The sequence below is a fragment of the Haemorhous mexicanus genome, chromosome 23 (assembly GCF_027477595.1).
Source record: "Haemorhous mexicanus isolate bHaeMex1 chromosome 23, bHaeMex1.pri, whole genome shotgun sequence".
Lineage (NCBI taxonomy): Eukaryota > Metazoa > Chordata > Aves > Passeriformes > Fringillidae > Haemorhous > Haemorhous mexicanus.
This window is the reverse complement of record NC_082363.1, coordinates 1,291,510-1,316,542: the sequence shown is the minus strand read 5'-3', so window position 1 is coordinate 1,316,542 and position 25,033 is coordinate 1,291,510. Positions and strand designations below refer to the sequence as shown.

The 25,033-nt window shown below is 53.5% G+C and overlaps 4 protein-coding genes across 7 annotated transcripts; 1 reads left to right on the top strand and 3 right to left on the bottom strand.

Moving 5' to 3' along the window:
- Positions 1-51: 51 nt before the first annotated feature.
- Positions 52-24,969, top strand: UBXN10 (UBX domain protein 10). Of its 3 annotated transcripts, XM_059866532.1 has the most exons (3): positions 52-507; positions 11,757-11,844; positions 21,983-24,969. In XM_059866532.1, exon 3 carries the CDS (start codon positions 21,988-21,990, stop codon positions 22,855-22,857), a length of 870 nt encoding a protein of 289 aa, XP_059722515.1. In that variant the 5' UTR covers positions 52-507; positions 11,757-11,844; positions 21,983-21,987; the 3' UTR covers positions 22,858-24,969. The 3 variants fall into 3 exon arrangements, with proteins under 3 accessions (XP_059722515.1, XP_059722516.1, XP_059722514.1); XM_059866533.1 differs by lacking the exon at positions 11,757-11,844; XM_059866531.1 differs by lacking the exons at positions 52-507; positions 11,757-11,844 and adding an exon at positions 18,768-18,825.
- Positions 3,785-5,474, bottom strand: LOC132337729 (basic phospholipase A2 caudoxin-like). The gene is made up of 4 exons (XM_059866535.1): positions 5,315-5,474; positions 5,023-5,170; positions 4,684-4,790; positions 3,785-4,145 (listed from the first exon to the last, which is right to left on the bottom strand). The coding sequence occupies exons 1-4, from the start codon at positions 5,340-5,342 to the stop codon at positions 4,003-4,005; spliced, it is 426 nt and encodes a 141-aa protein (XP_059722518.1). The 5' UTR covers positions 5,343-5,474; the 3' UTR covers positions 3,785-4,002.
- Positions 7,725-11,433, bottom strand: LOC132337730 (phospholipase A2, membrane associated-like). 2 transcript variants are annotated; one of them, XM_059866536.1, is made up of 9 exons: positions 11,303-11,433; positions 10,862-10,914; positions 10,449-10,593; positions 10,234-10,340; positions 9,649-10,158; positions 9,191-9,247; positions 8,902-9,028; positions 8,317-8,423; positions 7,725-8,204 (listed from the first exon to the last, which is right to left on the bottom strand). In XM_059866536.1, the coding sequence occupies exons 2-5, from the start codon at positions 10,899-10,901 to the stop codon at positions 10,034-10,036; spliced, it is 417 nt and encodes a 138-aa protein (XP_059722519.1). In that variant the 5' UTR covers positions 10,902-10,914; positions 11,303-11,433; the 3' UTR covers positions 7,725-8,204; positions 8,317-8,423; positions 8,902-9,028; positions 9,191-9,247; positions 9,649-10,033. The 2 variants fall into 2 exon arrangements, with proteins under 2 accessions (XP_059722519.1, XP_059722520.1); XM_059866537.1 differs by lacking the exons at positions 10,234-10,340; positions 10,449-10,593; positions 10,862-10,914; positions 11,303-11,433 and having other exon boundaries at positions 9,191-9,347; positions 9,649-10,023.
- On the bottom strand, positions 13,023-14,904 carry LOC132337728 (phospholipase A2, membrane associated-like). The gene is made up of 4 exons (XM_059866534.1): positions 14,808-14,904; positions 13,999-14,143; positions 13,688-13,794; positions 13,023-13,423 (listed from the first exon to the last, which is right to left on the bottom strand). Exons 1-4 carry the CDS (start codon positions 14,842-14,844, stop codon positions 13,278-13,280), a joined length of 435 nt encoding a protein of 144 aa, XP_059722517.1. The 5' UTR covers positions 14,845-14,904; the 3' UTR covers positions 13,023-13,277.
- Positions 24,970-25,033: the final 64 nt, after the last annotated feature.

Genomic DNA, 25,033 nt, shown 5'->3' with positions numbered 1-25,033 from the left:
TCACTAGAACTGCTTTTGTTTGCCATGCAGGAATACAGTGACAAGTTTTAATCTCACTAGAACTGCTGGCATTGCACTGAGCAGGTTCAGAAGTGACGAATATGTGGAGGGAGATGGGAATTGCTGCATCCATGCTTCCTGAGGTTTGGGATCAGCTCCTTTAAGTTGAGACTTGTAGTGGGGGAAAAAACCCCAAAACAATAATCCTAGTGGACTCATGAGAATGCAGAGCTGATTATTTCGATCTGGTAAAATGTGACAGGAACAGGCTTGAAGTTTCTGATGAGTGTTGTTACTTGGACACCTGGAATCTTGTCCCTTTGCCCTGTTCCAGAGCTTTTGGGCTATTCCAGGGCTTTAGTCCAAGTCAGGAGCTGGACAGGTGTTAGTCTCCAAATGAAATTAGTATAGCCAAAGGACCAGGAGTCCTGGGAAGAATCTTCCAAGCAGCAGTGATCGCCGGGGAAAAATGTCTATTTCACTTCATAAATCAAGCTTTTTTCCAGGGTAGGTTTTTTCCTTCTTAAATTCCGTTTTAGTGAGGTCACCAAGAAGGATGCACAACTTGACTCCTTGTGATGTTTTCCACTGTAGGACTGAGAATTTGGATTGAGGTGAAAGGACTGTGGGATTGATCAGCCTTTGATTTGTAGCTCACTGTGTTTCAGCTCCGCTCAGGTTTTTGGGCTTGTAACAAGCATTAAGCTTGAAGAAAGCACATGTGCACTTACAGGAGACACCTCCTCAGCCAGGGCAGAGTGAAAGGGATTTTTTAAAAGTAAGGAGTCTTGCATTTGAAAAATTTGTCTGTGCTTAAAAGTTTATAAATCAGCATGGAGATATTAATGGGTTTTTTACTGAACTGCCAAGAACTGGGCTGCTGCTTGGTGTGGTCTGCTGCTGTTATTTGAAGAATAAAAAGGAAGAAGCTCTCCTGTAAGAACTGGTGGTGTAGGAATTCCTTTTTCTCCAAGACAGTAATTTTTACAGTAGTGGAAAGAGAGGTGAGTCACAGCTTAGTGGGGAGAAAGTGCAAGTTCTTTCAGGGGGTGATAAATTGTGACAGCAGGTTTGGCAAGGCAGTGCAGGTGACTGTGTCACCCGTGTCCTGCCCTGTCCTGTGTTTTGGTCTGAAAGGCAGGTGTGTTCTGCAGGTTTGAAGAGATAAGAAATTGCAGTTGTGCACTGAGTAAGAGGTTTGATCTCAATGAATTGGGTTTTTGTCCAGTGGAGCCAGAGCTGATAAGACATTCATTGTTGCCTGGAGCCTGAGAGCTGTGAAGGGAGTTGGTCTGGAGGCCAAGGAGGGAACCCAAATCTCACCCCATCGTGTGCAGGATGAAAGGAGGGTCTGCAACAGCAGCACCAAGAGCAGAGGGAGAGACTGGCCTGCAGCTCGTGGCCTCTGATACATGGAACAAAATCTGGGGCTGAAAATGCTTTCATTTCCAAGTGTAATATGATTAAAAGAAACTCTTAATGTGCTGAGCTCATAAATCTTGATAAACCAGTCAAATTCCCTTTGTCTTGCCAGGGTAGCTTTGTGCCTGCTCAGCCATTCCATTTGCAAAGATGTTAAAACTGATTTTGTCTGTTTCATGTTTTTCCTGTTGGAATTTCCACCTTCCCAATGTATATTTTTTTTCCCTAGGGAATCTTTGAGCAACATTCTTCACAGAACTCAGTTTATGCAGTGAATCTGCTTTGAAAACGATGGTGGATTTTCCTGGGAGGAGGAAGGGAGGCAAGAAAGCAGAGCAGAGCAACGCCATGATTCATACACTGTGTGTGTTTACTCCTTGGTGGAGCTGGATGCTCTGTAGTCCACGGGCCAGGGATGGACAATAAGCCCTGGATATTCCCCTGGGCTTTGAGGAGGATGACTGTTTGTTCTTAGCAGCTGGCTGTCAAATAGGAGGGTGTTTTGGCTGTTGCTGCAGCAGGGTCACTGTGAGCCTCTCAAGGGCGAATACGCAGCAGGAGGATGCACTTTCCCTGCCTCCTATCTCCCTCCATCATCTTCCTTGGACTTATTTTCCCAAATCCTGCCCCTACAGGTCAGGAATTCAGTTGAACTGGAAGTTTTAAGCATTTAGGCAGGTTCTGGCTGATCTCCATAAGCATGTCTGTGTATGGGAAGGGTTTTCTGCCTGTGCTGCTCTGTGTCTCGTGTCCCTTGTTCCTACTTAGGAGCTGCCTTCTGGTTTATCTCACAGCTTTGCTGCGTCACCCATTGTCTCCATGTCTGCAGAGCTTTGGGAGCTGCAGAAAGGGAGAGAAATTGGGCATGAAGAATGATCCATATTCCAGTGTGGGATAAAAGAAGATGGTTTGTGCTGGTGTTGGGTGGTTCCTTGGAGCTCTTTGAGTGCAAGCACCAGCCTTAGAAGGCAGCATTGGCTCTGTCTCAGCTTCTAGAATCCTTATTGCCTGTAGAAAATGAGAAGAAGTGAGTGGTTTGGTGTGGGAGCTCAGCACATCACTCCTGATGTCCAGAGCTACCGAGAGAACCCTTGGGGGGCTCGGGAGTCTTGGAATGTTGCCAAAAGCGCCTGGTGGCTTGATTTTGATCCATCTAGAGATGTGCCACAGATGTATGAGGAAATGGAACCTGCGAGAATCACTCGGGTGTAAATGGTGAAGGGAAGATATCATTATAGGGTGAATCACAAATTTTGGGGTTTCGGTACAGGGGGGTTGTAGAGACAAGATGGAGGAATCAGGGTGTGCTACCAGGCTCTTCTTTCTTCTTCCTGTCTTCCATCTTCTGGGGTGGTGTTGGCATTTGGGGATTGGTCTGGGGTGAGGGTGTACTTGGTGACGAGGGTGATAGGTATTGGGGACAAAAGGTAAATATTATATACGTAGTTTTTGTTATAAAAGATGCGGCTGCCTTGGGGGTGGGCAGAGTGCCTTTGGCTGCCGTGCTGGTCAGATCCTTCGGGCAGAGAAGGGACTTTGTAGTTAAGAAACAATAAACAATTCTGAGGGCCGAAAAAACCTAGCGTCCAGACTCATCTTTGGCGGCCCAGCGTGCAGGAACCATCCTGAGCGTGTGTGGGGCCAGAGACAGACAGCCGACCCCATAGTTTGGAGTTATAAAGATACCTCATTTACTGTAGGAGCTTGAGGCAGGGGTGCTGTTGCTTGTAGGGAAACACTCAACCGAGTCAGGCAGGAGCTCTCAGCACTGATGTGGAAATCAAATAAATTACCCTTAAAACTCCTTTATTTTAGGCAGATCATGTCTCCAGAGGCAGCATTACAGCTGGAGGTGCCTCCATCGAGGTCCAGGGTACAGCCAGCCCTGGCTTGTTAGAGGTAATTAGGGCTGATATGGGATCATGTGCTGCTGTGGTGTGGGACAAGGTGGCTGCATGGAGCTGCAGCTTGAGGAGATATCTGTCTGCAAGAAAGAATCAGCCAAACCTCTGAGACCCCCCCGCTGGGCTCCCCTGTGCCTTCAGTGAGTATTAATTGCTTCAACAGGCATTAGAAGTGGGATGGGGCTGGATTGTGGATTGAGGCTGAGCTCGTGGAGAGAAGCTGGGCTTGGAGCCTGCTTTGAGGTTGGGGTGCAGCAGCTACTTGCTCTTTCTGTGGGCTTTTTCTTTCTCTGGAGCTGTTAAGATTTACTGGTTGGCTGCTAGAATGTCACTTCTGGTCATTTTTAAAGAAAACAGGTATGCAGGAAGGAACATTTCTTCAAAAAATCAGCCTTCAAGCTTCATGCTGTTACCTACCCCTTCCACCACTGATTCCCAAAAAACAACACTGGCCACAATTTTGAAACAAATCTTTATTTGCAGGGTTTACCTCATTTTTATGAGTTACTGAACCATGGGAAGCAGGTTTTCCCAGTGCTAAGGCTCTGGGGAAAGGTGCTGGACACTTTTTCAGTGCCACAGGGCTGTGCCGTGTCCTGCCTGGCCACAGGGAAGGCAGAACCCCCCGGTTCTGGTGGTTCCTGCCAGGTTTGGAGCAGGAGCATGGCAAGAGTGCTCAGCAGGAGGGTGTCCTGCCCTTGCACTTGGAGTTGGGGTAGTTGCTGTAGGATTTGCGGTAGGAGCTGGCTGCCCTCTGGAAGCACTCCACCGCCCTCTTGTCACACGCACACGTCTGCTTTTGGCACGAGTTCCCGTTTCCTGGAAGAAAATTGGGGGGGATGGAGGCAGGTGAAGGGTGTGAGGGTCAGGGGGTGTTTTTTGACCGTCCCCACAGCGTGCACAGTCCCTCTGTTGAGTTTGGGGTGTCTCAGGTGGTCTCGTGTCTGGGGTGTAGAGCTACCTGGCCCTGGAGGGAATATTCACTTTCTCTCTGATATGTCTGCGGGTGTTTGCCTGGATCTCTGGGATGTGCTTTGCTGTGCTCTGTGGAACAATGAGTTCACTCTGGGGGAGTTGGGGCAGCTGTGCCAGGTCCCCATCCAGGATGGGAGGGTCCTCTCAAACCCTTGGTGTTTGGCCTCTTGGGAAGGACAAGGCCCCTCCTCAGGGAAGTCTCCAAGCTCTAAACATCACCATAATCCAGCAGATACTTATTTGCCTTATTCCTGGCACTTTTCCTGTATTTCCACCCACTTCACTTTGTGTGATTTCCAGGCCAGGATGATCTAAGTCAGGCTCCCCGAGTGTGGGTGGCTGTGCCTCCCCGCTCAGAGCTCTGCCCCCACCCTGCTCTCACCACAGGTTATTTGGTTTCCTCGGAAGACGTATTTGTAGGTGGTCGTTTTGGGGCTGCAGCCGGAGGCGACCAATTTCTTGTAGCAGCAGTCGTGGGTGTGGCAGCACCTGGGGGCATGAGAGCCGAGGTCAGGGGTCAGTTGGGACAGTAAGGTAAAACATCAACCACGTGCATCTTTGCTGTTGGCTGCTGCTGCTGAACCACTTCTACAGAGGCTTTAAGGACAAGCAACAATTTTCTTATTGCTATTTCCACCCTCAGGAGCAGGAACGAGATTGCAATGCTGTAGCCAGGGAGGTGAGGAGGGCTGGGGGCTCTCCCTTCCCCCTGTCCCAGTACCTGTCAGTGGCGTCCAGGGGCTGTTTGGAGCCGCCCCAGCCGCAGTAGCAGCCGTAGCCGTTGTAAGCCAGCGCCGATTTCCCCGTCTTCTGCTTAATCATCGCTGCAAACTGGGCCAAGTTGCAGCTGGCAAGGGCCAGTCCTAGGACTGTGGAAGGGGGGTTAAGAGCACCAGGAAAAGCAACCTCCCATCCCACCTTTCCACAGCAAAAATGGGCATCTCACCATCCCCATCTGGCTGTGGGCAGGGCCTGGGAGCTTTCCTGGGGTGGGAGCTGGTGGGGGTACTCACCGAAGAGGAGCAGCGAGAGGAGCTTCATTCTGGCAGTGGCAGCTCTGGGGTTTGGTGAGCCCAAGGTGCTGCTGGTCACACCTTTTATGGCTGTGCACCCTCAGCAGGGCCCCTCCTCTGGGGAGCCCAAAGTGGGCAAATATTGACAATCCTCACCATACTGGTCCCACTGCTGTGCAGGTGTGCTGGCACTGCTGGAGGCTGTGGGATGCCTTATATGGTGGAGGTCTTGCCAGGAGGTTTTGGATGTGTGGAGTAGCCTGGGGCTGAGCCTGTGCATGGCTCTGTGTGTCTCAGCATTCCCAGTTCTTCCCTAAATAAAAGGAGAGAACTTGAGGGAGAACAGGAACCACTTGGTATGAGGTGTCCTTGCCCGTGGCAGGGGGTGGAATGAGATTGTCTGAGGAGTCTGTGATTCCACGATCCACTTTCTTCCTGGGTGACAGTTTTTTTGATGCCTTGGCTAGAAAACACTGTTCTGTGCCTTACTATTTCCATCCTGACTTAGCTGGGCAGGGAGAAAATGCAGCCAGTGCAAAGTTTCCTCCCCTTCCAACTTACCAGAGTGGCTGAGATGCAGCATTGGGAGTGAAGGAAGATCCCATGGTCTCCAGAATGGCTGTGGCTGAGCAAAGGCCATGTTTGGTGGTTTTCTTGATAGTGAGGCTTTCTCAGTGCCCAGGTCCCGCCTGAGTGTGGGGATGCTCCATCCCTCTCCCCAAGTGTGCTGGGCCCTGTGTTTTGCTCTCAAATACCTCATGCCATGAGGTGTGTGGTTCACCTTTATTTAGAAGCAAAGTCAGGCAAGTGGCAGGGAAGAAAAAATGCAAGTGATGTGTGATGGAAGGTGGGGGAAAAGAGGCTGCTTGTGTTGTTTGCTCAGGGAGACTCTCTGATTAAATTGGTGGTACTGAGCAATCAGCAGAAATCTTCTGGCAGAGACTGCAGTTTGCTCTGTGGTGCTTTTTGGGGAACCCCAGCATGGGCAGGCACTGAGGCAGGGGAGGAAATCCCCCTAGGGCTGGTAGGGAAACTGAGGCAGGGAACAAGGATGCAACTTGTGTGGGAATCAGAGAGATGCTGAGAGAAGGGAACTCAGCTCAGCAAAATCTCTTCCCCCCTCTGGCATGGGCCCTGTGCCTCATCAGCTCTCTGGGCTAATTTAAATAGTCCCCTGGGGGGTGTTGAGGTAATTGGCTAACCAGGATTTGCCATAATTCAGGATTTTCCAAGTCCACAAGCAGTTTTGTCACAGGGAATAAGAGATATTCTTGTCCATCAAACTGGCTGAGCTCCACTGAAAGCCTCTCCACCCCAGCCCCTCTACCTGTGGCAGCTTTGCAGGATCCCTTCTCCAAATGGGAAATAAGCCTTCCCCCAAGCCAAATGCCTCCTGGGAAGCTGTGGATTTGTTTCATGGTATGAAAACCACAACTCTTGCAGCCCAGTTTATTGCAATGCTCTGAGGGGGTGCAGCATCTGAGCCAAACCTTCAGCATTTGGAGGATTTGTATGAATGGATTTGTACAGCCGGATGTCCAAGCAGGAAAATTCATGGATGGTTAAAATTCACCCAGAATTTACAAAGGGAGAGTGTGATTCAGTTTGTCCCAGCCTGCAATCTGTCTGGGATATCCATGCCCTCGGTGAGGATTTGATCCTTGATTTATGCCCTGCAATTATCATCTGCTGGGCAAAGGGCTCCTTCCTCCTCTCCCCCGGGGTTGCACACAGGTGATTTCCTGATTCCCGGGGGGCAGCTGGCAGCAGCAGTGCTGATTTCAGGGCTATTTCCTGGTGCCATTGATTGCAGCTGTGGGGCAGTCCAGGATGGGAATTCCAGCTGGGCATCAGCCCCTGAGGAAACAGTGTTCTCTTGCTGTGCCTTTATTTCATTGCTGAGCCCCCCTAAGGTGGTTTGGAGCCTGGAGACCAAGGCACGAAACCTGGGGATGCTGAAATTGGGGGGAAGCAGCAGCTGCCTGAGCTGCCTTTTCCTAAGGAATGTGCTCAGGGCTGTTGCAGAATTGGGCCAAAACATTCTTTTCTGGTGAGAACTCTGTTTTGCTCAGCACAGGGTGTGAGGCAGGCTCCCGGCCATGGTGTCAGCAGAGATTTAGGGGATCACAGAGTATCTCGAGCTGGAAGGGACCCACAAGGACCATGGCAGTCCAAGCCCGGCCCTCCCACACCATCGTGCCTGCCCCCAGCCCTTCCACCAGCCTCATTCTCCGTCTCCCAGAAAAACTGGACATTTTCAGAGACTGAAGGTTTAGAGCTGAGTTGGGACAATTCAGGGGTGAGTTCTGTCACCTCTCCAGTGTCATTTTTGCTGGGTACTTCAACAGGAAACCTGTCTGAGAGATGAGGGGTGGTTGCTGGGCTCAGCAGAGTCACTGCACGCTAGTGCTTTGGGCTCTCTGGTTTTATTTTGGAGCAACAGGAGGGAATTTGCTGTGAAGCAGGAAGCGGAGGGAGCGGACAGGCTGCCAAGGGGGTCGCTTTGCATCCCGCCCTCACCGGGACGAGGGGTAGGTGTCCTCTCCTCCCTCGTTTTGCTGTGCTGGACATCAGGGAGCGCCGCTCCCCCTCCTCGCATGCCGTGACGCGACTTGACCGGAGGGTTCTTGTCCTCGCCTCGAAGCCAAAAGGCCCCGAGGAGGAGACTCGCCAGGGCTGGGAAGCGCTGCCGGCGCCGTCCCTTCGCCAATCAGCCCGGAGATGGTTTCGCAGAGGGAGTTTTTGCTTCAGCAGCGTCCGGCTCGTCCCCGGCACCAGGCGCGGCGGCCCAGCTGAGCCCGGCCCAGCTGAGCCCGGCCGAGCCGAGCCCGGCACAGCCGCGCCGCCCTCTCGCACCTGCAGGCGGCTCGCTGGCAGCGCGTCCCCGAACCTGCGGGCACCGAGAACGCGCCTGAGAGCTCCCCCGGGCAGCCCGGGAAAGGGCGCCGCGGAAGAGGGGATGCTGTGGGAAGGGGCGTCCCGAGCCCCGGGCGAGCACTCACTGCAGGAGGGGATCCCTGCCCGGGCCGTAGAGAGGGGCTGGACCGGTCCCACGCGGCACCGCCGCGCTGCCAGCCTGGCATAGCAGCAGGCTCGGAGCAGGCAGCACCTGCGGGAGGAGGAGAGCCTGGACTCGCCGGGAATGTGGCACCGGCTGCTGCCGCCACAGCTGACACAGGCTCTGCCAGCCGGGCGGGAGAGCCGCCAGCTCTGCTTCCTCCTGCTCTGGATCGCTCAGGAGCTTCTCTATCCTGCCCGTTCCCACGCCAAGCCTCTGCATCCCCGTGCAAACCCTGCCCCGCATCCTGCCTTCAGGAACGTCCCCCTCCACTGGTGCCATCCCATGGACCAGGCGGCTGTCGCTGGCACCACCCTGCCGACTCGGGATGGAGTTAGGGGTGAACACTGCGTCACTTTCCCCGCTTCCCGAAAACCTGATTCCTTCCTGCTGCTGCCGAGCACCCGGTCTGCATTTTGCAAAGCTTCAGCGGGGGCTGCTGGGGTGGTGCAGAGCCCTGGGGTTAGCCCGGGGCCAGAGTTAGCCCTCTGGGACCAGCGTTAGCCCTCTGGGGCAGCGTTGCCTGTACCGATCCACCGAAGCCCTGGAGGTGCCCCATCCCCTGTAGCATCCATGGGCAGTCAGGTTTCCTACGGTGCTTCCCTCGAGTCCCGGTGTGAATGGGCGTGGGTGCTTCCCGTGCGCTGTGAACAAACCTAGAGTGACCGTAAAATGTGGGGGTTTTTTGTAAGTCACGTGCAGGAATGAGGCCTGGGGAACTGGGGAGGGAAGGGGACTTTGCTGGGAGTCCCCCTGAGGAGTGCACAGGAGTTTGGGGATGAGCCTGGCTCCCGTCTGTGGGTCGGGGATGCACTTACTGCAGGCAAACAGCATCGTCAGCACCAACAGGACCTTCATCTTCCTCTCACCTGGACCTGGGAGGAGAAACAGGGGACAGGCTCAGCCAGGCAGCGTGGTCAGTTTGATAGGAGCAGCCGTGAGAAGCTTCCTCTGAAATCGGATCAACCCCAAAATCTGGAGAGAGGAAAGCAAGCCTCCTCGCATCAGCGTTGCTGCCTCTTGGCCGAGAGCAAGTGGTTTCACCAGCTGAGCATCCCCCACCTCCTGTTCCACCCCGGTAGCCCCTCTCAGCTCCCGTCCCACCGCTTTTGGCACCCAGTGCAGCTCTCCCCGCGCACTGCAGCTTCTCGCTGCTTCCATTTGGAAGCGATTACACTTTTCCTACAGGCACGGGCCGCTCCCGCTGCCTCCTCCCAACATCGCCCCGAATTTTTCTTTCCATAGCAGCGGAGTGGGGGTGGGGGGGGCTGCTCACCAGGGATCTTGCTCGCTGTCAGTCTGTCCTCCCGGGGAGAGCCTGCCCTCCGTGTGCAGCCCGCGAGCTCCAACTGGAAGCTCCAAAAGGACTCGTCTGTCCCAAACCCAGGAGTGCTACGCCCCTTCCCCGCCGGCCAGCCCCCCTCTCCCGCGGGCTGCAGCCTCGAGTGACGCAGGGGCCGAGCACGAGTTCTTGGAAAGTTTTGGGAAGATGTTGATTATTTACGGGTATTTCTCTCCCTGCCCACCAGCAGCTCTCAGAGGACCGGGGACGTTGAACACGAGCATTGTTTATTTCCGCATTGATTTAATTTACAGCGGCTCTGGTGTGGTCAGCACTGGCAGGGATGAAGGGCGATCCCGGCGCCGCATCCCAGCTCCCATCACCGGCATAGCTTGTTGGGGTAGAACTGGAAGCGTTTCTTGTAGCTCCTGACGTTTCTCCTCAGGCACAGCGCCAGGCTGCGGTCGCACTCACAGGACAAGAAGGCGCACCGGGAGCCCTGACCTGCGGGACGAGGGGAGCCCAGGGTCAGCCCCGGCTTTGGGGGGCTGACACCCCCTTTTCCAGGGCCCTACTCACTGCAGGAGAGCCTGCCGTAGTGCCAGTTGTAGCAGTAGGGGCGTGTCTTGGCATCGCAGTGGTACCTCAGGAGGTTTTCGTAGCAAGTATCATGCAGCTGGCAGCATCTGCGCAGGAGATTGAAGCTTTAGGGCATGGAGTTTTCTCCCCCTCACGCCACAAATTTAAAAATACTCAAGAACGTGTCTTGCAGGGGTTTTAAAGTGGATTCTCACATGTCTGTGGCATCCTTGGGCTGTCCCCTGCCCCCCAGCCCACAGTAGCAGCCATAGAAGCCGTAATACAGAAGAGCATTTTTCCCTGTCGCCTCTGAGATCATCTGGTGCAGCTGCAAGAGGCTCCCGTGGGCTGGGGACAAGCCTGGAGGGGGGGAAATCAGGGAGACCACGCTGATTCCCTGCCCCCCCAACAGCAGCTCCATCCCTCCAGCCCCCAAACTGGCACCAGGGTGGCCATGTCTTAGAAATTATAACACAACAGAGAGAAAATGTGTTCCCAGCTTGGCATGGGAGAGTTGGTGCATGGCTGGGAGAGCTGGTGTTGGGGAGAGGTGGAGAAATCACCAACCTGGTCCTAATTTCAGTAGATGTAACTGCACAGAGAGCCTTGGGACTGAGAGGACACTTACCCCACACTAACAGCATGGAGAGGCTGAGGAGAGAGTTCATCCTTCTGACGGCTCTGGGAGAGGAAAGCAAACCATTCTCTGTTATACCAACCTCCTTCTTTCTTTCCTCATCATCCAGGAGCAGAGGTTCTCCCTCTCTCTGGGGACTAGGAATGACAGGGGTTAAAGATGCCCCCTTGTTTCAGCACAAAGCATCAGGGATGGGAAACGATGGGAATCAGATGGGGGAGAGGTGGGAAAAGGCATTATCAGGAGAAAGGGACAAAAATTGGAGGGATGCTCAGCCCTCGAGGGCTACACCCACTGCTCTTCTTCTGGGCTGGCATCTCAGGCAGCATCTCCTTCAGTCCTGCTTCCCAGCATGGCACTTGCTCCCCACTTGCACCACAGCTTCTGGTGAAAGGAGGAGAAGAGGGAAAGCAATCCTCCATCCCCACTTACCTTGGGAAAGCCCTGCTGGCCTGCAGTGCCCTGCAGCCCACTGTGCTTGCTTTATATGGCTTTCTCCCATCTGCCTGGGTCTCCTTTGACCCAAATCTCGCTGACTGGGCTTCCCTGCAAAGGAGAAGGTGCCATCCTTCCCCTTCTGAGGAATGCCAGAAATCCCCTGAGGCCCCAGCCCCGTGCCCCATGGACGAGGTGGGTGCTGGGTGAGATGAGGTGGAAAAGCAGCGTCACTTCCAGCCTGAGGAGGAAGCAAACACACTCTGCCTCAGTCAGAGATGCCTCCTTCTCTGCCCTTATCAGCACCAAGGAGCCACATCAGGGGGGAAAAGAACAGCTCTGGTTCAGGCTGGGCATGGACACAGCAAGTTTGGGGCTCTCAAGGAGGTCTAAGGTGGCTCAAGGAGAGTTATCATTTTGGGCAACACTGAAAGCGTCTCTAAATATGCAGTTCCCAGAGTCACGAGGTTGGGCAGACACTGGATGATTATCCCCGCACTCACCATGAGAAAACAGAGAAGCAAAATGAGTGTTCTGAGGTGAGAAAGTTCCACTTCCCTGTATTTCTCTCCTTGTGCTTTTTCTACCCCCTCATTACACCCTCCTGCAGAAACCCTTCAGTCATCAACTGCCCTCCTAAATTAGCACTTGCCTAACGTAAGTGGTCAAGGCTTTGAAATCTTCCTTCCTCTGTGGATAATTATTCTTTACCCTTATTTCCAAGAGTTATCAAATCCCAGACTGATTTGGTTTGGGAGGGACATTGAGGAAGGAAGGTGACTTGTCGGTGTCTTTTGTGCTGGAAAAATAGTTTTTTCTTGTTCTCCACTGGCAAAGTTTTCAGCCAAGCCCTGATTCCGGCTCCACTTTGTCTCTGGTGTCACGAGTGATGCTCCCTGGCTGGCATGTGCCTTGTGCTTATCTGAATTGCTCACAACCCATTAATGCTCCTCTATCTAATTACTGCCTCATTAATCGTTTGCAGTCAGTTTATGTACTCATGCTGTTTTCCTGCTTTCAGTGTGTTTGGATAACAAAACGTGTTTCTATGAAATGCTTTATATGGAGTTGTTTATAGCAGGAAATAGATATAAAAGAGCAGTTGTGTCATTCCTAGTAAAATCCTCATGTGCCACAAGCCAAACATCCCAGAAGATACTGGGGATACTCCCGTGAGCTTCTCCCTCCCTGTGCTGAGCTGTGGTTCGGGCTGTCATGAGTCTGGACAAGAAGAACAGAAAAATGACATGCAACTTAAAAATCCCTGTGAGGTGAAGCCTCTTATTGTATTCCTGGGACTGTTCTCTTAGTGTTCCTCACAAAGCTGTTTGGATGTGCCCTCTGAGTAGGAATCAGAAATTCGTAGAATCTCAGATTGGTTTGGGCAGGAAGGGACCTCAAAGCCCATCCAGTGCCCCCCCCTGCCATGGCAGGGACACCTCCCACTGTCCCAGGCTGCTCCAAGCCCTGTCCAGCCTGGCCCTGAACACTGCCAGGGATCCAGGGGCAGCCACAGCTGCTGTGGGCACTCTGTTCCCCAAACTTCTAGCTCCACATTTGGATAGATGTGTGAATTACAGCTCTGTTGGGACCATGGAAGTTTTGGGGTGTCAGTTACATGGTGTGGCTGAGGGATGCAGAAGTGCTCCCAGACTCAGCAGTCACCATTGCTGTGCCTCAGTCTCAGCAGCCATTACAGAAAAACACCATGGAAAACCAGCTTGCATCCCTTTTATTGTATCTGTTATCTTTGCTGGGAAATGAAATCAAGAGAGGAGGAAGGGACAAAAAAGAGGAAGCTGGTGTGTCTTTCCAGGAACTGGTGGGTCTCCATCCATGGTGTGTGTGCCCTTCTCTCCCCGAGCTGCACCTCACAGGGAGCCTTGGGGCTCTGCTTTACTGAGCCCCCAGCCCAAGCTTTTCTTGCTGGGGAAAAGCAAAACCTGGAACTCTGTGTGCAGATTCGCCCTCCTCAGCACTGGAGCTTGCTGCCTTGGCATTTGAGCTTGAAGTAGAAGCGGTAGGAATTGTTGTAGGAGTGCAGGGAGCTGGCGAAGCACGAGGCCACCGCGGTGTCGCACAGGCAGGTCTCTCTCTCGCACCAGCTCTGCTCGTTACCTGCGGGGGGAAGCACGGAGCCCTGCGCTACCTGTCCCCCCGGGGGAAGGGGGAAGAGCAGCGTGTCCCGGTACTTGGCCTCCCCAGCCTGCCCACACACCCTCAATGCCCATCTAATCATCGCAGCCGGGCAGGAACGGGGCTGGATTCAGCCGGGGATGCTCCCGTGTGTGCCCTGCTCCGGGGCTGGGATGGGATGGGAAGGGATGGGGATGGGGTTGGGGATGGGGCAGTGCTGCTGCCCACTGCCCGGTCAGTACTCACTGCAGGTGACGTTCCCGTCGCTGGAGGTGAAGCTGTACGGGGTGATCAGTGGGCTGCACCTGCCCTCCCTCAGCCTCCTGTAGCAGCAGTCGTGGGCTTGGCAGCACCTGCGGGGACACCAGGTCAAAGCGCGGCCCCCAAACCCTCCCTCGGCACACCTGGAGCCTCAAATTGAAGGCGACCAGCAAGAGGAGGTGGCAAGGAAACGGCGGGACCTTGCTGGGGAGCGGCGCAAAGCCCCCCAGCGCTGGGAGGCAGCCAGCGAGCGCCTTTTCGGGAGCTGGAGGCGGTGGGGCCGCTCTGGTACTCACCGGTCGGTGGCATCCACGGGGCTCCCGGAGCCGCCGATGCCGCAGAAGCAGCCGTACCAGCTGTAGGACAGCAGGGCGCTCCTGCCCGTGGCCGCCCGGATCATCCGCTCCAGCTCCAGCACGCTGCTGCCGGCCGGGAGCAGCCCTGCGGGCACAGCAGGGGCTGGGGCCGGGCAGGGAGCCCGCGGGCATGCCCTGCACCTTGCACCAGGCACGGGCATCACACGGGTCTGGCATTGCCCAAACGTGTGCTTTCAGGATTGGAATAATGAGAAGCTTTATCCACTCCTCCAGAATTACAGAATCATGGAATGGTTTGGGCTGGGAGGAACCTCAAAGCCCATCTGGCTTTGTTCCACCTCCTGCCACGGGCAGGGACATCTTCCACTATTCCAGGCTGCTCCAAGCCCTGTCCAACCTGGCCTTGGACACTTCTAGGACTGGGGCAGCCACAGCCCCCTCTCAGGGAGAATGGCTTTTTCAGTCTGGCTTTTACAGCCTCTGGGTTTAGTCTGGCACAAGATATTTTGCCCTCTGGACTGGCTCTGACGTGCTGCAAACTGCAATCCCCCATCACCAGGATCAGCCACGAGCTTGGCACAGGCAGGAAAGGTGACTACAGGCTCCAGGGCCTTCCAAAAGAAATACGGACATCAGCATCCCAAAGGCTCCCCCTTCACCAACCCTCCAGGACTGCAGCAGCTCTACACGAAGCACTAGAGACAAACTGCCAGATTTAAACAAAAACCTGAATTGTGCACAAAGACTCAGGGTTTGTCGGTGGATTCTGGCCTGGCCAGGGCACTTACCACAAGCCAGGAGCACGGCAAGGAAGAGATTCCTCATCCTGGGGCTACCCTAGAGAGGGAGCAACAAGGATTGGTGATGATCCAGGGCAGGACAGAAGCTTCTCCAGTGCTCAGAGGAGCTGGGTGCACCCGGGCAGTGCCTCAGGTGGCATTGCTGTCACTGTGGGTGCACAGCCCTGGAAGGCATCCCCGAGTGAATCCTGACTGCTCTGTATCCCAGTTTGGGATGTGGGGCTTGGCAGGGCTTGTCCTGCCTGGGGCTGCTGCAGCCTTCCCCCCACGCCCAGAGCTGCCTGATGAGCACCAGGGCAGTGAAATCCCCTCTTCTTACCCTGCCTGGACCTGCAGTGCAGCACTGCCAGCTCAGCAGGGTGGGTTTATATCCCTGCAAGGCCCACCCCCTCCTCTGTCTGTGCTTGTGGTGTCAGTTGTCTTAAGCCAGGCTTGCCTGGAACAGGGAGCTGATTCCCATCCTTCTCTTCCCCAAAAATCATGAGTTTTCCCACTGCAGTGAGCACCAATTCTTCCTCCATCATCTTGCTCATCACTGGGCACGAGTCCATCTCCATCCCTGCATGAGGCCAGCCAAGGCCTTGGCCGTGTCCATGGTTTTGAAATCCGTGGGATTTGGTGGCTGGAGAAGTGGGACAAAAGTGATTTACACTCAGGATAGCACCTCAGAGGCCATTGAATCCTTGTTCCAGGTGTAGAGGCAGCACTTTGTGCTCAGCATTTCCTCAGCTTTGCCAACTCACCCCCTGAAGCCTCAAAGATGCTTTCTCTTGGCTCCTTCCTTGCAGCTGCCCCCCCCAAATCCACGGCTGCATCCAAATCCAGCTGTGCCAAATTGCAAGGGAGAACAGCAAACACCAGGATTGCAGTTCCTGGGTCTGCAGTTTTCCTGTTCTGCCCTCAGGTTTTTGAGGCAAGGGGTCTGTGAAATTATACCACCAGCAGGAAAGGCTGGAAAAGCCATGAAAACCCGACTTGGAATGCTTTGGGAATACAGTTTATTCAATTACCATAGCCCAAACATGATACAGAGACAAGGGGGAGACAGAAAAGCAGAGAAGATAAGGAACAAAAGCTGCTGTTTTCCCTTGAAACCGTGGGGCCAAGAGCAAACGCAGACACAAATGCAGGTATCGGGCAGTATGCAGGGCCCCACCCTCAGTGATTAACCCTGGAATTCGGGGTTGGGAATTGTGAAGAAATGACCTCCAGACTGGTCTGGAGTCAAGAAGAGAAACCTTTGTTGAAATTCCTGAGAGCCACCAAAGCTGACACTGGAAGGGATGTCACCTCTCAGCTGCCCTCCAGGGTGGCAGAGCTGTCTGTCCCAGGGTTTTCCTTCCCTCTAACCCTTTATTTCCTGCTGCAAGTGGAATAAAACCCTATCCAAGCCTGTTAAGGATGGGGACTGACATCCCACCTGTCTCCCCTTTTGCCACCTGCACAAGAAACCTCTCCAAAACACCCCAACCCTGCTTTCCCCGCCTGACTTTTAAAACCAGGGCATCTCTAATAATAAATTGATCAATCCCTTTCCCCCCTTCCTCCACAACATACTTCCAAAATTGCAGAAGCTTTTCCCTGCTGTAGTAGTTGCTGTCTGTGCTCCTCCTGCTTTGGCATTGCAGGCGCTTGGATTTGGGGGGGGAATCTGGGGTTTTGCTGTGTAGTTTTGATAAGTCTGTGTGGAAAGCATTGACCAGAGACATAAATGGAGAGCAGAGAGCTGGGATCATGTGGATTTGGGATCCACACGTGTATTTAACCAAATCCCCTCATTTTAAGCCCTCCTTCTCTGGGGAGAACCCATCAGGGGAGTGCCCACATGAAGCTAAACCCTGTCTTTAACTAACCCACAAACTCAAGGGCTTGAAAACCACCTGTGGAAGCTATTATCCCATTGGAAATGTGGAACTTTTCAGCCTTCCTATGGAGCAAGGAGAGCCAGGTATCATCCCCCCATCTGTTTGCTTATTGGCCTTATTGAAGTGTAAATACCCCGTGTGCTTTGATCTGCAGCATTGCTAAACATCCTGGGCTGAGGTAAGCTGATAGGAAACTATTTCCCTACTTAATTTATTTCTTTTTAGTGCACAGGTTTGCCTTGATCCTCCCACCCCGCAGGGTGGAGACCCCAAGTTTATGGTGGAAATTTATTGCTCGTTTCTTGCTGCCTTCAATGGGCATCTGTTAGTGGGAACAGCAGCTGCTTGAGTAGGAGTGGGTTTAGAAAGGGATTAGTGGGGGGAGGTGGAAAAGGTTGCTGTTTCTGTGGGGTGTTCCCAGAAGGAAAACTGGGATGTTTCCCAGAAGTAAAACTGACTCGGGGGTCATTTGTAGCTGGGGGGGATCAGGAGGGCTCCCCCTCCCTCCCAGCTGCAGCTTTCCCAGCGCAAAGAAACTCCCCACAAAGAGTTGTTTTAGGTCCCATTGTGATCTTGTGTGTAAAGTGTAATTTTAAAAAGGTGTTTTCCTCAGAATTCATGATTTTTATTTGTCTGGTTTGATTCAGTGGTCACTGAATCGCAGGGAGGTTAAACCCAGTCTTGTGCTCCCATCCTGCTGCCTTTGCTCGGGGACGAGGACGGGCTGTAGTGCCTGGGTTTTAAACTGTTAGGGCTAAACCCCAAAGATCTGGGTGTTTCAGCAGGGTGACACTGCTGTGGTTTTGCCTTGGGTGAGTTGGAGGAATGGGAATTCCTGCAGAAGGGCTGGGACACCCCAGTACCAGGGTCACCTCTGGCTGGAGTTTGTGAGAGGCCCCCGAGGCACCTCCTGCTTCCCCCACTCCTTCGTGTCCGGCAAGACAAAGCCTCCAGAACCTTCCCAAAGTCACGGGGCTGCTCCTGTGCCATGCCAGGCCTGGGGCCATGTCACAGCCCTGTGCAGAGTCCACAGCAGGTCATGGCTGTCCCTGAGCTTGGGGACATCCCCCGGGACCCCCTGGGACATCACAGCCCTGGATCCATCCACCTGGGATAGCCTGGTTGCCCCCATCCCTGTATCCACACCAGGATATCCCAGCTATTCCCAGCCCTGGGTCCACCCTGGAACATCCTAGCTGCCCCATCCCTGGGTCTGTCCCTGGATCCACCCTGGGACATCCCGACTGTCCCACTCCTGCCTGTTCCCATCTCCATTCCCATCTGTCCCTGTTCCATTTCCCATTCCTATCCCTGTACCCTTTCCCATTCCCATTGCCGTTCCCATCCATCCTGGCTCCCATTGCCGTTCCCGTTCCCAGTCCCCATTCCCCATTCCTGTTCCTGTTCCCGTTCCCATTCCCATTCCTCATTCCTGTTGCTTTCCCCATTCCCCATTCCCATCCCTATCCCCGTTCCCGTTCCTATTCTCCATTTCCATCCCCATTCCCATTCCCTGCTCCCATTCCCGTTCCTGTTCCCTGTTCCCATTCCCCATCCCCATTCCTGTTCCCATCCCCATGTCCCACTCCCATCCCCCATTCCTATCCCCGTTTCTGTTCCCATTCCCATTCCCCATTCCCCCTTCCCCCTCCCCATTCACATTCCGTATTCCCCTTCCCATTCCCTGTCTCCGTTCCATTCCCATCCCCATTCCCTGTCCCCATTCATGTTCCCCATTCCCATCCCCATTCCCTGTCCCCATCCCCATTCCCTGTCTCCATTCCCATCCCCATTCCCTGTCCCCGTTCCCATTCCCGTTCCCCATTCCCGTTCCCATTCCCTGTCCCCGTTCCCGTTCCCATTCCCATCCCCATTCCCGTTCCCAATTCCCGTTCCCGTTCCCATTCCCATTCCCATGCCCATTCCCTGTCCCCATCCCCATTCCCGTTCCCATTCCCGTTCCCATTCCCTGTCCCCGTTCCCATTCCCGTTCCCCATTCCCGTTCCCGTTCCCATTCCCGTTCCCACGGGCGGGGCTGGGGTCTGCTCGCGGCGGGGGCGGGGCCGGGCCGGGGCCGGGCGGGCGCCCGGAAGTGCCGCGGTCGCCGCGGTAACGGCGCCGTGCGGCGGGCGCGGGGCAGGTGAGGGACGGCGGGGCCGTGTGGGACCGGCACCGGCACCGGGGGAGGGAGCGGGGGCTGCTTCTGGGGCTGTGCAGCCGCGCTAGAGGGCCGGGCTCTGCCGGCGGGGCTGCGCTCCTGCCGCGGGCCCGGCCGTGGGCTCAGCCCCAGGCCCGGCTGAGGGCCCGGCCGGGCTGTGGCACCGAGGGCTCTGCCTGGGGCTGGGCCAGCCCTCACCAGGACAAAGGCAGTGGGCAGGGACTGATGCCCAGGAAGTTCCACCTGAACATGAGGGAGGCCTTCTTTAAACACCGGGAATACATTGCCCAGAGAGGCTGTGGAGTGTCCCTGCCAGAGACATCCCAAACCCGTCCTCACTCAGCTCTGTGCTCTGTGCCCTGGGCTGGCCCTGCTGGAGCAGGGAGGTGGCACCGCATGAGCTGCCATTATCCCTTCCAGCCTGGTCCAGCTGGGATCCCGTGCTGTGGCTCAGGGGTGTGGAGTGCCCAGCCTCCCAGGCCCTGGGGCACCGTCTGGGGGGCACCTGTGGGCACAGCCCTCCCTGGCTGCCGTTCCCCATGCCAGCCCTCACCGGACCCCGTTTTTCAGCCTGTCTCCCCTGACATGCGCCGTGCTGGGGCAGTACAGGCACTCGCGGAGGGCCCCACCAGGGCTTCTGCCAGGTTGGTTGGTTGGGGGTTCATTCTTGGCAGTGGCAGCGTCGCTGCGATATTTCTAAGAGCTCCCTGGCGCTGGGGAGCTCTACCTCAGAGCGTTGTTGCCTTGGAGTTTATTTGTTGGCGGCAGTAAGGGGGAGGTACAACCCCTGTCCCTCCCACAGGCTCCTGGGAAACTGGGATGAGTCACCTGGGCCAGTGTCCCTCTCCTCTTCCGCTGGAGGCTCGGGAGGGACCGGTCTATCAGCTGGGGCTGGGCAGGGTGTGCTGGGACTCTGCCTTGACTGTGCTGAGCTGAAGGAGAAATGAAATTTTTAACAAACACATCACTAGCAAAGTGCCACAGGGGCTGTTCTCTCTGTTTCGTTTAGAATAGAATCCCAGAAGGGTTTGGGTTGGAAGATAACTTAAAGAACATCTTGTTCCACCCCTGCCATGGGCAGGGACACCTTCCACTGTCCCAGGCTGCTCCCAGCCCTGTCCAGCCTGGCCTTGGACACTTCCAGGGATCCAGGGGCAGCCACAGCTTCTCTGGGCATCCTGTGCCAGGGCCTGCCCACCCTGACAGGGAAGAATTTCACCCCAAGATCCCATGTAACCCTGCCCCCTGTCAGTGGAAAGCCATTCCCCCTTGTCCTGGCACTCCAGGCCCTTTCCCACAGTCTCTCTCCATCTTTCCCATCAGCTCCCTTCCCTACTTAAAGGCTGCAATGAGGTCACCTGGAGCCTCCTTTCTCCAGGCTGAACAATCTCAATTCTCTTAGCCTTTCTTCCCAGCAAAGCTGCTCCATCCCTCTGATCTTCCTGGTGCCTCCTTTGGACTCTCTCCAGCAGCTCCAGGTCCTTCCTGTTCTGGGGACCCCTGAGCTGGAGGCAGCTCTGCAGGTCGTTCTTCTCCCCAAGTTGCTCTTCATCCCTCCTGCACCCAGGTGTGCCTGGGTTTGCCCCAGCCAGGTGTGAGGTTTAGCCCTTGGCTTTGCTGAACTCCTGAGTTTGCATTGAGATATGCACTGCTGGGGGACAAACAGCAGCTGAATGTGAGTGTGTAATTTCTGGAGAATGCCAAGCAATCCAAGGTGACCTTTTTTTTCCCCCCTTGGCAAATGCTGCCACAAAACCCACAGGAGCAGAAGAGGAGGTTCCCTGTGGCACTTCTCCAAAACGTTGTTGTGAGGTTGTGACCCAGTGGCTGGGTTGGCTGTCCTGGCATAGCTGAGAGCTCCAGGCACAGCTTCCTCTGGGAAACATGCAGCAGAATGTGGCTTCCTCCTCAGTGGAGGTTGTATCACAGAATCGTGGAATATCCTGAGCTGGAAGGGACCCACAAGGGTCATCCAGTTCAGCTCCTGGCCCTGCACAGGCACCCCAACAATCCTACCTGTGCATCCCTCAGAGCCTTGTCCAAATGCTGCTCTGGCAGCCTCAGGGCTGTGCCCATTCCCTGGGGAGCCTGGGCAGTGCCCAGTACCCTCTGGGGGAAGAACCTTTCCTGATATCCAACCTAAACCCCCCTGAGAGAGCTCCAGCCATTCCCTCAGGTAAATCATTCTCTGTTAAGCAGAGAATTTTGGACAATTTTGGACCAAGCTTTTGGTTGCTAGAGAGTCAGAACAGGTTTCTGTGTATTGAATCAGGGCTTTTCAATCTCAATGGTTTTGAGATGCCTTTAAAATATGAAGTTAAGTCAATCTTGTCCCAAAATCCACAACAGGAACTGAATCTGCCACTGCAGGAGCAGTGAAAAGGCCAGAGTTGTGCTCTGAGCTTCACTCATCTCCCATTTGCACTGAGTTTCCAGCTTCAGAAAAGAGAAATTGTTCTTTCCATCAAAAACTTACATTCAGTGGCAAAGGGCACAACTCCCCAAAGCTCTGGGTCAACTTTACACAATTTCTGCTAAAACCAGTTCCTACAAAGAACACATCTCCCACCCTCTGGGACTCAGCCCTTACTGCACCGCAGGGTTGCAGTGATACCCAGCTGTGACGATGTTCGCAGGGGTCCCAGGATGAGGGAAGAGATGAGAATCTTGACTCCATGTTTCAGAAGGCTTGATTTATTATTTTATGATATATATTGTATTAAAAATTATACTAAAAGAAAAGAAGAAAGGATTTCATCAGAAGGCTGGTTAAGAATAGAAAAGGAATGAATAACAAAGGTTTGTCTCTGAGCGAGACAGTCTGGACAGATGGACTGTGATTGGCCATAAATTAGAAACAAGCACATGAGATCAAATCACAGATCCACTTGTTGCATTCCACAGCAGCAGAAATTAATTGTTTACATTTGTTCCTGAGGCCTCTCAGCTTCTCAGGAGAAAAAATCCTAAGGATTTTTCATAAAACATGTCAGTGACACCCAGTGATGCCCATGTGATGCCCAATGATACCCAGTGATACCCAGATTTATTCTGACACAGAGCACAGCGTGGGAGCCTCAGGGAGACTGAAGGCTCCTGGCCAGTTCCTGTAACTTTTCCCTCTGCTCCCGGCCCACAGGTGTGATGGCCACAGCGGCTTTCCAGGACTCAGCATCAGCTCAGCTCCGCTTCCCTCTGGGCACAGCTGCTCTGCTGTGGGCCAGCACCATCACCATGCACGTCTCCAGGCCCAAATCTGCCAAGGGACAGAGGCCAAGCTTGAGCCGCTGTCAGGGCACGGAAGCCTGTCCGTGCCACGTGCCATGTTCCCCGCTGGCAGCCTCTCCTCGGGAATTAGTGAAGAGCCAGAGAGCACCGCTCACAAAAGCGGCGTTCCCACCTGCCCAAGTGTCTCCTGGGAAAATCCCAAAGCTCCTGCAGCAAATGCCTTTGAAGACCTCCTCCTCCTCCCTGAACAAGTACCGGGTGCTCCCCTCCATCAGCCAGAAGGGCACCGGGAGCAGCGCCGTGGAAGCCTTGGCTGAACGGACCAACCGGCTGGAAGTGAGCGAGGAGCAAGAGGGTGCTCCAAAAGCCATCAAGCCTTTTTCTGGAGGACAGGGATCTGCCAGCACACTGTCAGGAAGTGGCATTCCCACCGAAGAGAGCTCACATGTGCGCTGTGCCCCTGAGCAGTGGGGACGGCAGGTGAGGCAGGAGAGCCCCTGGGTGCTCCCTACAAGCCTGGAAGAGCCGCACGTGCTGCTCGCTGTCCGGTCTCCCTCTGGGCAGAGGTTTGAGCACCACTTCAAGCCCTCTGACAGCCTTCAGACCGTCCTTGCTGTGGCAGGACAGAAACTGTTGGCCAACTACCAACACTGCAGCGTTGAAACCATGGAGGTGCCCCGGAGGAGCTTCTCTGACCTTACAAAGTCCCTTCAGGAGTGCAGGATCCTCCCCAAGTCCGTGCTGTGCATCCGACAGGACGAGCAGCACGATGCAGCAGATCTTTAGGCACACAGAGACACTGTGGTCCTTCTGCTCAGTGAGGTGCACTGCTTCTTCCAAAAACCTGAGAGTCTGATACTTCCTGCACCTACTTCTTAATCTTCTCCAGGAAGCAGAGTTATGGCTATGTAATAGTACTTGAAATAGTATTTCAGAAAATAGTATTTCAGATGCATAAACCTGATTCATACAGAACAGCCTGTGTCACCTGTGCCATCACAAATTTCTGCCTCAGCACCACCAACCTGCAGCCTTTCTGGTTTGTTGAAGTTCCTGATGTTCTTTAAAAACTCAGGTTTCCAAGACCTCTCCCCCTTTTCTACATTTTGGGAAAGTACCACTTCTCTGAATGCAGAAGCACCATTTGGGAAGGTAGAAACAGAACTAGTTTAGCTTCAGGACCACCTTCAGTAGCTTATTACTATCCTAAATGTCTTCTCAAGAGAGTGAAAAGGAGATCAAACCCCAAACCCATCTGGAAATAACAGTAATAACACATGAATGAGTTATTGTGAAGTATTAAATTGCAAGACATCATAAAATAGCTGTGAGGACTCAGGTCTTTCGGGGTAATCTCAGTCCAGCTCTTAACTGTGACTAAATCATCTTTTTAAGAACAAATAATTATTATTTTGGCTGTCTTGGGGAGCAACAGGATTTTCTCCTTAGTTTTCCTTCTCTTATTTGGCTCATGTGATCCACAGGTAAGAAGAGGTGGATAGTTAAGAAGGGATGTTACAGATAATTCCATTTAACCCCTTTACACTGAAGTTATTCCAAGAAGCAAGTGCTGCTTTGGGAACTTTTAAATAAGATATTAATGGGATTTGACTGGGAATTGGCTCAAGGAGTAAGCTATCTTTACTAAAGCATCATTAAAAGGCTGGTTGGGTGACTCGGCAGGTTTAGGCAAACATGATGTGCTTGTGCTAAAAAAGAGAAATATCTTCTAGTTTCTAATGGAATTTCAAAGGCAGTAATTTTTAATCTCCTTTAACAATGGACCACTTGCCACACAGATGAGTGAGTTTAAATGTTAAATTTATTTTGAAGCTCAGTGTAAGTGCCAAACCAACTCGGCACAGGAGCACAAACTCAACAGGAGCAGAAAGCTGATTGCTCGTGCTGGCTATGAGTGTGGTACCTGATGCTAAATCAAGTGTTCCGAGTCCAGCAGCTTTGTAAAACCAGTACCTGATGGAAGAGTGGTCCCTGCTGCTGTTGGTGATGGGAATCAGCAGCAGTCCCAGATATCGAAACATATGGATGCCTTCAACAGAACCACGAAACGTTTCACTTGGCTTCAGGAAAAGGGACCATTTTCCAGGTTTCCTTCAGAGTTAGGTCGTTAATTCCCTATCTCTGCCTGTTGTGGGTACTGTTACTCCTGTATTTCAGAGTATTTCCATCCTGTGTTAAATAAAACCTTTTAGGCTGAAACTTGAACTTTAAATGATTTACATGAGCTGAGGATTATCCATCACACCTGCTCTTCAGAAACCTTCAATTTGATGGCAAGTACCTCAGGGGCTGCCCAAATCAGCCTTTGGATGGTCAGCTACCCTCCACACCACCTTCCTGAAGTTTGTATCTGCATCCTGTGCTCAACACAAGCTTGCAGCCAAGGAGGAAGCACTCTTCATCAGTGACAAGCTGTGACCAGAGCTGGGGGAGCTAGGGACCACCAGGCAGCTGTGAGAGCACAGGGACTCTGAGCAAGAACAGAACAATCAGACATTTCAGAGTAACTTGGCTCACAGTGGATTTCTCATGCTGCAGGATGTTCCTCCTGATAAAGCTGGATGAGTTTGATTCTAATCACCTCACCCAGGCTGCAGAATCTCCAAAGATGGGCAAAAAGTATCAAGTCTTGATCTAGACAAGCACAGCACAGGGAAAACACCTCTTTTCTCCCTCAGCTCTCCTTCTCTTCCCTTCAGAACTGTTCTCGGGAGATTTTAGCAGCAACTCTAAGCCCAGCACAAGAAGCACAGGGGGAAAAACAATATTTATCTGACCTCACTTATTGTGTGGCATCATTTAACAAACTTCTTACTGGGAATCTTTTAAGAATTTCAGCATTAAAATTAATTCTGTCACAAATATAAAACTTACCAAGACTTTTGGCTGAGAATGTCCTTACTGAGGCTTTTAAACACCAACAAAGCATTCAAGCAAGAAG

Excerpts from the sequence above, each read along its gene's own strand:
- LOC132337729 (XM_059866535.1), bottom strand. The coding sequence starts at position 5,342 with ATGAAGCTCCTCTCGCTGCTCCTCTTCG. Across the intron at positions 5,171-5,314 it reads CCTCTCGCTGCTCCTCTTCG|TCCTAGGACTGGCCCTTGCC; the intron begins GTGAGTACCCCC and ends CCCCTTCCACAG. Across the intron at positions 4,146-4,683 it reads AGGAAACCAAATAACCTGTG|GAAACGGGAACTCGTGCCAA; the intron begins GTGAGAGCAGGG and ends ATTTTCTTCCAG.
- LOC132337730 (XM_059866536.1), bottom strand. The coding sequence starts at position 10,901 with ATGAACTCTCTCCTCAGCCTCTCCATGCTGTTAGTGTGGG. Across the intron at positions 10,341-10,448 it reads CCCAAGGATGCCACAGACAT|ATGCTGCCAGCTGCATGATA; the intron begins GTGAGAATCCAC and ends TCTCCTGCGCAG. Across the intron at positions 10,159-10,233 it reads CTACGGCAGGCTCTCCTGCA|GTCAGGGCTCCCGGTGCGCC; the intron begins GTGAGTAGGGCC and ends CTCGTCCCGCAG.
- LOC132337728 (XM_059866534.1), bottom strand. The coding sequence starts at position 14,844 with ATGAGGAATCTCTTCCTTGCCGTGCTCCTGGCTTGTG. Across the intron at positions 13,795-13,998 it reads CCCGTGGATGCCACCGACCG|GTGCTGCCAAGCCCACGACT; the intron begins GTGAGTACCAGA and ends GTGTCCCCGCAG. Across the intron at positions 13,424-13,687 it reads CGACGGGAACGTCACCTGCA|GTAACGAGCAGAGCTGGTGC; the intron begins GTGAGTACTGAC and ends TTCCCCCCGCAG.
- UBXN10 (XM_059866533.1), top strand. The coding sequence starts at position 21,988 with ATGGCCACAGCGGCTTTCCAGGACTCAGCATCAGCTCAGCTCCGCTTC.